Source organism: Salmo trutta, chromosome 25 (assembly GCF_901001165.1).
Source record: "Salmo trutta chromosome 25, fSalTru1.1, whole genome shotgun sequence".
NCBI lineage: Eukaryota > Metazoa > Chordata > Actinopteri > Salmoniformes > Salmonidae > Salmo > Salmo trutta.
Window position 1 is genome coordinate 32,762,691 of NC_042981.1, and position 13,322 is coordinate 32,776,012.

Below are 13,322 nucleotides of genomic sequence, written 5' to 3' on the forward strand. Positions count from 1 at the left end.
AAAAATAATGTTAACTTTCACTGCTATGCGGATGACACACAGCTGTACATTTCGATGAAACATGGTGAAGCCCCAAAATTGCCCTCCCTGGAAGCCTGTGTTTCACACATAAGGAAGTAGATGGCTGCAAATGTTCCTCTTTTAAACTCGGACAAAACAGATGCTTGCTCTAGGTCCCAAGGTACAAAAGAGATCTTCTGTTGAATCTGACAATCTTGATGGTTGTACAGTCGTCTCAAATAAAACTGAAGGACCTCGGCATTACTCTGGACCCTGATCTCGCTTTTGACGGACATATCAAGACTGTTTCAAGGACAGCTTTTTTCCCCATCTACATAACAATGCAAATATCAGAAACTTTGTCCAAAAATGATGCAGAAAAATTCATCCATGCTTTTGTCACTTCTAGGTTAGACTACGGCAATGCTCTACTTTCCGGCTAACAGGATAAAGCACTAAATAAACTTCAGTTAGTGCTAAACACGGCTACTAGAATCTTGACTAGAACCAAAGAATTTGATCACATTACTCCAGTGCTAGCCTCCCTACACTGGCTTCCTGTTAAGGCAAGGGCTGATTTCAAGGTTTAACTGCTAACCTACAAAGCATTACATGGGCTTGCTCCTACCCATCTTTCCTATTTGGTCCTGCCGTACATACCTACACGTACACTACGGTCACAAGACGCAGGCCTCCTAACAGTCTCTAGAATTTCTAAGCAAACAGCTGGAGGCAGGGCTTTCTCCTTTAGAGCTCCATTTTTATGGAATGGTCTGCCTACCCATGTGAGAGACGCAGACTCGGTCTCAACTTTTAAGTCTTTATTGAAGATTCATCTCTTCAGTAGGTCCTATGATTGAGAGTGGTCTGGTCCAGGAGTGTGAAGGTGAACGGAAAGGCACTGGAGCAACAAACCACCCTTGCTGTCTCTGCCTGGCTGGTTCCCCTCTCCACTGGGATTCTCCGCCTCTAACCCTATAAACAGGGTCTGAGTCACTGGCTTACTGGTGCTCTTCCATGCTGTCCCTAGGAGGGTGCGTCACTTGAGAGGGTTTAGTCACGGAAGTGATCTTCCTGTCTGAGTTGGCGCCCTCCCTTGGGTTGTGCCGTGGGGGAGATCTTTGTGAGCTATACTCGGCCTTGTCTCAGGATGGTAAGTTGGTGTTTGAAGATATCCCTCTAGTGGTGTGGGGGCTGTGCTTTGGCAAAGTGTGTGGGGTTATATCCTACCCGTTTGGCCCTGTCCGGGGGTATCGTCGGACGGGGCCACAGTGTCTGTCTCAGCCTCCAGTATTTATGCTGCAGTAGTTTGTGTCGGGGTGTTAGGGTTAGTCTGTTATATCTAGAGTATTTCTCCTGTGTGAATTTAAGTCTCTCTCTCATATATATATATATATATATATCTGCCCCAGGACTACCTGGCCTGATGACACCTTGCTGTCCCCAGTCCACCTGGCCATGCTGCTGCTCCAGTTTCAACTGTCCTGCCTGCGGCTATGGAACCCTGACCTGTTCACCGGACATGCTACCCGTCCCAGACCTGCTGTTTTCAACTCGCTAGAGACAGCAGGTACTCTGAATGATCTGCTATGAAGAGCCAACTGACATTTACTCCTGGAGGTGCTGACCTGTTGCACGCTCGACAACCACTGCTAGTCATCTATGAACATTTGAACATCTAGGCCATGTTCTGTTATAATCTCCACCCAGCACAGCCAGAAGAGGACTGGCCACCCCTCAGCCTGGTTCTGGCCTTTCTAGGGAGTTTTTCCTAGCCACCGTGCTTCTACACCTGCATTGCTTGCTGTTTGGGGTTTTAGGCTGGGTTTCTGTACAGCACATTGAGATATCAGCTGATGTAAGAAGGGCTTTATAAATAAATTTGATATAGTCGGAGAACATATCAGAATCGTCCGATTATTAGCTAAAAATGCCAACGTCAGTATTGGCCGATGTCTAGTTTAACGCCGATGTGCAAAACCGATGTCAAAGCTGACGTGCATACCTATATAACGTAGGTACATGATATAATGACGGCACTTAAGATTTCACTATACGTGCAACACAGCATTATACTAAACTAGCCCAAAATGTCTGCTGTGTGAATTGAGCAGTCAACAAGTTGAGCAGTCATTTGAAAGAGTAACAAAATTTCAGCGAGACAACTCAAACACCAACTGTCGTGGGTGATGTTGGCTTTGCCGACTGGTCGAGCACCAGTCCACACTACCAAGTGCACTATTTTCCAGATGTTGCCCTACCGGAATTACACAGTAATAGCGTCACTTCTACTAGCTTCACGACATACATACTATGGAACGTCGTTAGGGTCTTTGAGTGTCAAAAAAGATACAGTAGCATTGTCAAAACTGTACAAAAAAAGTCAGCAAACACCGGCCCCAAACAATGTGTTTACAATAAAGCATAATTTGTTCGACCTCAACTTCGACCGCATTTGTTCGACCGCAACCTAAACTCAGCAAAAAAAAGACGTCCTTTCAAAGATAATTAGTAAAAATCTGAACAACTTCACAGATCTTCATTGTAAAGGGTTTAAACACTGTTTCCCATGCTTGTTCAACGAACCATAAACAATTAATGAACATGCACCTGCGGAACGGTCGTTAAGACATTAACAGCTTACAGACGGTAGGCAATTGAGGTCACAGTTATGAAAACTTAGGACACTAAAGAGGCCTTTCTACTGACTGAAAAACACCAAAAGAAAGATGCCCAGGGTCCCTGCTCATCTGTGTGAATGTGCCTTAGGCATGCTGCAAGGAGGCATGAAGACTGCAGATGTGGCCAGGGAAATTATTTGCAAAGTCCGTTCTGTGAGACGCCTAAGACAGCGATACAGGGAGACAGGACCAACAGCTGATCGTCCTCGCAGTGGCAGACCACGTGTAACAACACCTGTACAGGATCGGTACATCCAAACATCACACCTGCAGGACACGTACAGGATGGCAACAACTGCCTGAGTTACACCAGAAACGCACAATCCCTCCATCAGTGCTCAGACTATCCGCAATAGGCTGAGAGAGGTTGGACTGAGTGCTTGTAGGCCTGTTGTAAGGCTGGTCCTCACCAGACATCACCGGCAACAACGTCGCCGACGGGAACAAACCCACCGTCGCTGGACCAGACAGGACTGGCAAAAAGTGCTCTTCACTGACGAGTCGCAGTTTTGTCTCACCAGGGGTGATGGTCGGATTCACGTTTATCGTCGAAGGAATGAGTGTTACACCGAGGCCTGTACTCTGGAGCCGGATCGATTTGGAGGTGGAGGGTCCGTCATGGTCTGGGGCGGTGTGTCACAGCATCACTGAACTGAGCTTGTTGTCATTGCAGGCAATCTCAATGCTGTGCGTTACTGGGAAGACATCCTCCACCCTCATGTGGTACCCTTCCTGCAGACTCATCCTGACATGACCCTCCAGCATGACAATGCCACCAGCCATACTGCTCGCTCTATGCGTGATTTCCTGCAAGAGAGGAATGTCATTGTTCTGCCATGGCGGCAAGCGAAGAGCCCAGATCTCAATCCCATTGAGCATGTCTGGGACCTGTTGGCTCGGAGGGTGAGGGCTAGGGCCATTCCCCCCAGAAATGTCCGGGAACTCGCAGGTGCCTTGGTGGAAGAGTGGGGAAACATCTCACAGCAAGAACTGGCAAATCTGGTGCAGTCCATGAGGAGGAGATGCACTGCAGTACTTAATGCAGCTGGCGGCCACACCAGATACTGACTGTTACTTTTAAATCCCTATGGGACTCCCAATCACGGCAGGATGTGTTAGAGCCTGGATTCAAACCAGGGACTGTAGTGACGCCTCTTCCACTGAGATGCAGTGCCTTAAATAGCGATATGGCTTTTTTTGGCAAGGAAAATATTGGATATCGGTTTCGGCAAAAAATGTCATATCGATGTATCACTAATATTTACGTGTTTATGTCTTTGCTGTCTCTCTGTTGAAAACACTCGCTCTATCTACAGGGAGTAAATCGACCGAAAGTCTCTGGTTGTCCACCAGAGGTCACCAAGTCCTTTGTAGTTGTCGGTTTTGAAGTGTCTGTCAGAACGGATCCTCCATAGGTCTACCCCGTATTGTTCAGTGGGCTCTGTTGGTTAGAATAGAGGCGTCTATAGTGGTGAGAGTAAATTTTTCTGTCTTCTCGTCTTTGCTCAATTTTACTAGACTAAAGTACTTAAACAGCTGCAGACTGAATGTTCCTGTGTTGTCTTCTTCGAGAGAGAGTTTCTAACCATTCCGTACCTTTCAGTTCACACTGTCGGTGACGCTGGTCTAATGTAGAGCAAGAAACATTTTACACGCCCGTAGCAACCCGGCAACGTACTGGTCTCTGGAGATTTCAATTTCTTAACCATTTGTTACGTACTCAGCTGGTGCTGCATGCAACTGGTCTCCATTTAAAATGGCAACCATTTCAGTGTGTGGACCGCATCCTCACGTTCTCTGGTCTAATGTAACTTTCATTAAACTCTGGCAAAAGGGGTGTTCCATGACGCTGACATAATGTCTGTGCTCCCGTGGGTGTGGCTACTGACTGGTTAAAACTTTGATATGAAAAACAACATCCCATTTCATCTTCTCACAAATAGTTTATTATTCAATTGTATAAGTTCCACAACATTTAGATGTAAATCTGATAATTGGGAAATATACACATTCAGAGATAGTTCTTATACCGTCCTTAATGAGATCCCAAAACAACAACTGTTCTGACATAATTGTTCTTTCAGTACCCACGGACCATTCCAACGGTTTGGATTACAGAAATATTGTTTCATTATTCAACCATTTGATGTTACTGTTTTGGCGGGAGGAATCGCCTTGTAACAAAGAGGTTTCTTTCCCCTCCTCCTGCAAAGCCCAAAGGCAGAGTTTCTACAGGGTATTTACGACCGTCATAAAATGGCCGACTTCACCCCTCTGCGGGAGAGAGAGGGCGCTGTAGAGTGGACCCACTGTAACCTGATCCTTCGTATCCTCACAGGAGAGTCATGACAGTAGTTACATGTCAATGGTATCGAAATGGGACAAGTGAACTAAAGATCTCATTTGTATTTTCAATACGTTTTGTTTGTATTTTAAAGTCCATCCGGACTAGTCAGACATTGACGTTAAAGTGAGTGACTCGTCAGTAGCCTACTGAATCGCATTGGTAAGAGAGCTGATGTTTTGGCTCCCTAATTTACATACTGGTAGCTTTTTGGAAATTATCTGCAGATAAATTATAAAAACATTCAATGAAGATGGTGAATCTTCCTCACTGCAGGAACAATAGGTAGGCTTGTGGCGAGAAAGCCTTACTCTGGTCCAAAATATGATAAAAGAAAACAGATTGAAATGTTTTAAAAGCTACGATATTTGTATGGTATTTTCAAAGATGTTGATATAGATCTACTGATTTAATCAAAGTGTTGACAATGGCGTAATTAACTGCAACTTTCTGTGTAGCAAAGCCCATGTTTAACACCTGCGTCATTATTCAATCATACCTGTATTGCAGATAGCTGAGAAAATGCCTCTTAAGAAGAAGCTTGAAGCCTGTGGAAGTCAGCAGACTCTTACAAGATTCTTAAAGAAGAAATCTGTGGGTCAGTTGTTAAACAAGATTTTTTATTCTCTCGAATAAATTACATACTGCAATTCACAAAGAGAATTGCAAATTCTTTCCTAATTTAACTGATATTCTTCTCCCTCTTAAGTAGAGGTCGGCCGATTATGATTTTCAACGCCGATACCGATTATTGGAGGGGCCCCAAAAAAAAGCCGATAACGATTAATCGGCCGATTTATTAATGTATTTGTAATAATGACAATTACAACAATACTGAACACTTATTTTAACTTAAAATACATCCAAATCAATTTAGCCTCAAATAAATAAATGAAACATGTTCAATTTGGTTTAAATAATGCAAAAAAAAGTTGGAGAAGAAAGTAAAAGTGCAATATGTGCCACGTAAGAAAGCTAACGTTTAAGTTCCTTGCTCAGAACATGAGAACATATGAAAGCTGGTTGTTCCTTTTAACATGAGTCTTCAATATTCCCAGGTAAGAAGTTTTAGGTTGTAGTTATTATAGGAATTATAGGACTATTTCTCTCTATATGATTTGTATTGCATATACCTTTGACTATTGGATGTTCTTATAGGCACTTTAGTATTGCCAGTGTAACAGTATAGCTTCCGTCCCTCTCCTCGCTCCTACCTGGGCTCGAACCAGGAACACATCGACAACAGCCACCCTCGAAGCAGCGTTACCCATGCAGAGCAAGGGGAACAACTACTCCAAGTCTCAGAGCGAGTGACGTTTGAAACGTTATTAGCGCGCACCCCGCTAACTAGCTAGCCATTTCACATCGGTTACACCAGCCTAATCTTGGGAGTTGATAGGCTTGAAGTCATAAACAGTGCAATGCTTGAAGCATTGCGAAGAGCTGCTGGCAAAACGCACGAAAGTGCTGTTTGAATGAATGCTTATGAGCCTGCTGCTGCCTACCACCGCTCAGTCAGACTGCTCTATCAAATCATAGACTTAATTATAATATAATAAAAAACACACAGAAATACGAGCCTTAGGTCATTCATATGGTCGAATCCGGAAACTATCATCTCGAAAACAAAACGTTTTTTCTTTCAGCGAAATACGGAACCGTTCCGTATTTTATCTAACGGGTGGCATCCCTAAGTCTAAATATTCCTGTTACATTGCACAACCTTCAATGTTATGTCATAATTACGTAAAATTCTGGCAAATTAGTTCGCAACGAACCAGGCGGCCCAAACTGTTGCATATACCCTGACTCTGCGTGCAATGAACGCAAGAGAAGTGACACAATTTCACCTGGTTAATATTGCCCGTTAACCTGGATTTCTTTTAGCTAAATATACAGGTTTAAAAATATATACTTGTGTATTGATTTTAAGAAAGACATTGATGTTTATGGTTAGGTACACGTTGGAGCAATGACAGTCCTTTTTCATGAATGCACACCACATCGATTATATACAACGCAGGACAGGCTAGATAAACTAGTAATATCATCAACCATGTGTAGTTAACTAGTGATTATGATTGATTGATTGTTTTTTATAAGATAAGTTTAATGCTAGCTAGCAACTTACCTTGGCTTCTTACTGCATTCGCGTAACAGGCAGGCTCCTCGTGGAGTGCAATGTAAAGCAGGTGGTTAAAGCATTGGACTAGTTAACCGTAAGGTTGCAAGATTGAATCCCCGAGCTGACAAGGTAAAAATCTGTCGTTCTGCCCCTGAACAAGGCAGTTAACCCACCGTTCCTAGGCCGTCATTGAAAATAAGAATGTGTTCTTAACTGACTTGCCTAGTTAAATAAAGGTGTAAAAAAAATAAAAAAATAATAATAGAAATTCGGCAAATCGGTGTCCCAAAATACCGATTGTTATGAAAACTTGAAATCGGCCCAAATTAAATCGGCCATTCCGATTAATCGGTCGACCTCTACTCTTAACACGTATGGACCCAGAACTTAACTGAGCATCTGTTCTGTTGATTTACGAGACCCCATTTTTCCATTTGAAAAAGTGCCCATCACACAATTTCAAGATAATTTGGGCTATTTTACTTCATTCTTCTGTTTTCATATCTTGCAGGAAAATGCATATATTGCAGTAAAATACTTTAAATCTCAAAAGAAAACAAGGTTAAATGTTGATAGGTCTCTTACTTAGAAAATAGTCCTAGACGATATCCTCCTCCAAAAAAATAGGCATACACCGAATTCATAAATTTCCTGTAATTCAAATTGTACACAATACCACAACAACAAAAAAACTCCACTCTGGGAGGTAAACTCAATGAAGTATTCAATCATTTCACTGTGTATTTCAGATGGAATAAAAGCAATAGAATGTACCAGAGGCCACCAAAATCAAGATTTTTTAACCAAACAAGCTCTGAACCCCCAGCAGGCTCCTCTTCTATTTGGCTGGCTACTCCATGTGCTTGTGGAAAACACTGGTCAAGATGTCAAGGGGCACCAGGGACAGAGTCCAGACTCTCACTGGTTTCAGGATGTCCCTGACATTTAGAAGGACCTTTAATATAATTCCAATCTTGATATCAAAAACATCAGAAGTGGCATATTTAATCATTTCGTAAGAATTGAGGGAGTGGCATTTGTCTGTGTTCTTTGGTCAGTGTGTTTAAATCTGTCCAAGTTCGTCAAAATATGCCTTTTGAACATGACAATAAAAACCACATAGCTTTGTAAGCTTTCACCAAGATTGTGCTGTTCTATCATTTTCTAATAAAAAAATTTAAAAAGTAAACGTTCTCCCTAGACTCCCTGCTTTGTCCAGCACCCCATCACTCATCCCCACTTCCTGTCCACACAGGAACCAGCCATCACCAGACCAAGAGGAAATCATTCTTTGTTGAAAACACTGACTGCAGGAGGGAGGCAGGGTGGCCAACAGACATCAATATGGAGGCCCAGCTATCAGCTGCTGCACAAAGAGACCTGCCTTATCTTTGCCCACACATGAGGACAAGAAAAACCGTAGGGAAGTAACAGACTCCCTTGGACCACTGTTGACCTCTATCTTGACCGTACAAGTCTTGACATTGAATGTGCAGCGTCAGCAGGAAAGTACCCTGATAGACTTTTGACATATTAACATATTAACCACCTTTGCGCTAGTTCAGCACTTTTTTGAGATGGAGATTTGTACACAGACACAGTGTAAAGTGGTTGATAGGTAGGTGCCTGACAAGGGGCCAGTCCCAGATACAGGTGTTCTACAGGTCAGCGAGCCTGTTAAAAGATGGGCTCAGGCAAGGTGAGTCAATTGAAATGGTCCAACTAGCACACCGCTCCACAATGAGCTTCATAAAAGACACCACACGAAGAGAGTGGGAGTCTGGCAATATTTCTGGATGTTTGGCATGGAATGATACTGACGCAGAGGGAAATTAGGCTAAATGACCTTACAGTATGTATATAACCTAGGCCTACAACACGGAATGACGCTTCCTGTTCAAAGGTAGACCCTAGGTTAACAAACAAGACTTTTAGAAGAGTCCCATCTGCAAATAAATGGAGAAGATACTTTTTTTTAAAACAGCATTCAATGTGAAAGAGTGTAATATAATGAGGCGTCTATGTCCTCGATTTACAGTCAGCTCCACAATTATTGGCACCCTTGATAAAGATATTGTATGCTCCAAAAAAAATGGCTATTATATTATTTTAAGTGATGAAAAAAAATCTAAAAATTAGGGGTCAAAATTATTGGCACCCCTGTGTCAATACTCTAGCACTCTCCCCTTGTGAGGATAACCACGCTGAGCCTTTTTATAAAGATGTTTTGTGAGGTTGGAGAACACGTTGGTGCTACTACTGGTGTGCGTGGCCAAAGCACTCTATTTTCATGCCGGTACTATGGTCAGACAGAGTACTTTGGCCACGGACACCAGTGGTGGGTTTGGCATTGAAAAACAGAAGCATATGCAGAAAAGTATATCATACCTACAGTAAAATATGGTGGTGGATCTTTGATGTTATGGGGTTATTTTGCTTCCACTGGTCATGAACTTTACCAAGTACCATGACATTTTAGCCAAAAACCCTGGTTGCCCTCGCCAGAAGGCTGACACTTGGCAAAAACCCCAAGCACTAATCAAAATTAAAAGAAATGGTTTATTGACCACAAAAAAATATCAACATTTTGCAATGGCCATCTCAGTCTCTGGACTTGAACCCCATTGAAAACATATGGCGTGAATGGAAGAGGGCAGTCCATAAGAGCAGACAAAGGATATTAAGGATCTGGAAAGATTCTGTATGAAGGAATGGTCTAAAATGTTCTCCAGTCTCATAAAACATTGGATAAAAAGACTTGTGTATTGAAAACAGGGGTGCCAATCATTTTGACCAGTATCTTGAGATGTTTATGTATCACATGTTAAACAAAATCTTTCTCTGAGCAATTGTAGCATAAAATAATTGTCCCTTTGTTTTGTTGCATACAATATAGCGCAGTATAATTAGTATTTTTTTTCTCGTCTTTATTAAGGGTGCCAAAAATGATGGACCTGACTATGTCCAATTAAAAAGAGTTAGATCCACAATCTGTCATTCCAAACATATGTGCAATTTGTACAAATGTATTTTCTTGTCGTTGCACTCATCTGAATTTTTGCATAAGATGAGTGATAGAAACAATATTGACCATTGAAACTCTAGGTAGGAACTGATAGTGAGATAGACTTAAACACATTTAAACAAAGCCTGGTATGATAAATTCCACAAAAATGAACTGAAACAGTGGTTCATTTCACCAAGGAGAACAAACTAGCAGAACTACAGTCACCTGTCATACCCCCCCACATCCTTTCTGATAACCATACCCGGGGTACGCCTATACAATAGGCAGGCATCTTCTATTCAATTCCTCTATTTTCACTTTGTTTTTGATATATAGACTAATGTCTCAAACAGACAACTGATAAGATACTTTACTTGCAGCTAATAGAAAAAAAACGTACCTAATTGTTAGGCTGGCTATTCCTATCATTTCCTACTGTCTGCATCAGGACAAAATAAATCGCATTCAATAAGAATAGGTAGCCATGTCATGTGACAACAACCTATGAATTATGCAATACTATCTGAATATGTAGCTAACTGGCTAGGTAAGAAATTGAAAGTACACCCAAAGGCTAATTTAATTTGTGGGACTAGCAAACTAGCTACATGTTTCAACAAAGTGTAATGTGCATTCTGTTCAGAAGTCATCTCCTAATGTTGGCTAACGTTACTGAATGGCTCTTTTGTTAATGCTAGCTAGCCTAGCAATATACAATTCATTAAGCTTAACAAGCCCTCGAAGAACTAGAGGTTGATAGCTAGTAAGCAAGCAGCCAACTTGCAAACAAAACTGCCCATCTAGTTAGTACCTAGGACGTGAAGCGAAGCACCTTGTTAGCACAAAGCTAACTAGATGGCTAGGCTTTTGTAACCTGCCTGCTGCTGACTGGCATGCTAATCAGCTAGCTCTGGCTAACCGTTCTACAATGACACTACTGGTGGCTTGCAAACGAACGTTAGACAGTCGCGCTAACCACAAAGGATGGCTTGGCTTAGCTAGCTACCGTTAGCCAGCTCCACCTTTATCATATAGGTTAGCATGATGCCACATATATTCGACGTGGTAAAAAAAACAAAAAAAACATTGGACTCAAAGGTTAGCTAGCTAGCTTACTAGGAGGCAGGCACCATCAACAATCGAGCGAGTCACTGGTGCTGCATCAAAGCTCGATGACATGTCACTCACCTAACAGTGACCGGAGGTGCTTCAGTCGGGTCAATACATCCTTCTTTGGGTCCAGAACTTTCTGTGTAGATTTCTTGACGTCTCCATGGCCCCTTCGAGTGAACATTCCGCTGTAAAAAGCAATTTTGAAACCTAGAATAAGTTACCTCTTCTTTACCATATAGTGAGCCTATGCTGTGACACCGTCACTTTCCTCTCCACCGCTCTATGCTTGCTCTGTGAGCATACTTTGCGCCGCTAGTCCCCTCCTTTTTCGTGGGTGTGTAAACACGGAAGCGCAGCTCGTAACGTGGCCACGCCCCCTGTAGTACGTATCTAGCAAGTGCTCAAGCGCCTGCCCCATTCTTACTATTTAACACAAACTTAATATTACCACTGTCTTTGAGAGCTACCAACTCTCACGCATTGGCTGTGAAACACGTATTTCACCCTCTTCAAGACGCACCACATCTCTTATATCTCACGCATTGAAAGTACTGCTTTTTCTAATAAGTCAATTCGTTAACTTTTGAGCGAGAGAACTTTCTCCGCTAGCGCTGTTTTATGTACAATGTTGTCAACAACATAGCTACATACTTTCATCCTCTCAGACCAGGGGAACAACAATGATTTCATTAATGGTTGGATCAGAATCGCCATAAAAATCATTGACCAGTATGGAGAAGTCAAAATCCCTATCTCCATCCATGGCTAACTAGCTAGCTATCCACCGGAGGATAACACAAAGAGATGCAACAATTCAAGTTGTTTCTGTGTATTAATGACGTATGCTCTCAAAGCGATTTGATAAGAGAGACGCCCCCCCCAAAAAAAAATCCCGCAGGAAAAAAGTTTGTCATGGGATGCCAAATGCTCCCTGGCTTCCCTTGTATTCAATGCTAAAGGCGGCAACATTGGGGCTCCCGAGTGGTGCAGTGGTCTAAGGCACTGCATCTCAGTACAAGAGGCGTCATTACAAACCCTGGTTCACAATCCAGGCTGTATCACATCTGGCTGTGATTGGGAGTCCCATAGGGCGATGCACAATTGGCCCAGCGTCGTCCGGGGTAGGCTGTCATTGTAAATAAGAATGTGTTCTTAACCGACTTGCTTAGATAAATAAAGGTTAAAAAAAAATAAGTAAAAAACTGTCATACTCGTTTGGACCAGACAGTATCAGATAGATGGCCTACACTTTAAAATAAGAATTTGTTCTTAACTGCCTCGTTAAAAAAAGTAAAATAAAAACTTAGAGACAGAGGGGCGCTGTTTCGCTTGCATACATTCAGCCTCTTGCGAATTGAAGGAAAATTATGAAACACAGAGACGAAAGATAAATTACTTAGTGTTATTTATTTTTATTTTTTTGCGTGAATACACGGCACTGAGACCTACAGTCTGTTTTAGCAGGGACGTTTGGTAGGCAGATCTGAATTGTAACTATACAAATCATTTTGTCAAACAGATTGTGAATCCAAAAGTGTAAGTTTGATTCTAGAGGGGGGACAATAAATATACAAATAATTTGGTGTAGGGGCAAATGTATGTAATCTTGTCTAAAGGAGATTTTATTATCTATTTAGTCTGATCAGTGTAATTCCCATTATTAACAATGGGCTAAAATATAAGGTAATTAGGGTGACTGTCAGCAAGAACACTACCCCACTGTAACGGCTGTCGTAGAAAGTAGACCAAGGTGCAGCGTGTCAAGTGCTCATGATGAATAGTTATTTTAACTCAGAACACTAAAGAAAAAAATAACAAAGAGAAAATGAAAGCGCACAGTTCTGTCAGGTACATAAACTAAACAGAAGACAACTACCCACAAACACAGGTGGAAAAAAAACCCTATTAAATATGATCTCCAATTAGACAACGAGGACCAGCTGCCTCCAATTGGAGATCATCCCCCAAAAAAAACAGAAATAGAAAAATAGAACCTAAACATAGATTTACAAAACATAGAAAAACACAAAACACCCCCTGTCAGGCCCTGAC

At 42.1% G+C, this 13,322-nt stretch overlaps 1 protein-coding gene across 4 annotated transcripts in view; it reads right to left on the reverse strand.

The window, feature by feature from the left end:
* LOC115162445 (ral GTPase-activating protein subunit alpha-2) overlaps positions 1 to 11,571 on the reverse strand; it is a 151,982-nt gene extending 140,411 nt beyond the window's left edge. For 3 of the 4 annotated variants that reach the window (XM_029713754.1, XM_029713753.1, XM_029713752.1), the window contains exon 1: positions 11,346 to 11,571. In XM_029713754.1, coding sequence (XP_029569614.1) covers positions 11,346 to 11,451 — 106 coding nt within the window. In that variant the 5' untranslated portion in view covers positions 11,452 to 11,571. The remainder of the gene's footprint in view (positions 1 to 11,345) is intronic. The other variant, XM_029713755.1, reaches the window with a different exon arrangement.
* Between the last annotated feature and the right edge of the window lie 1,751 nt (positions 11,572 to 13,322).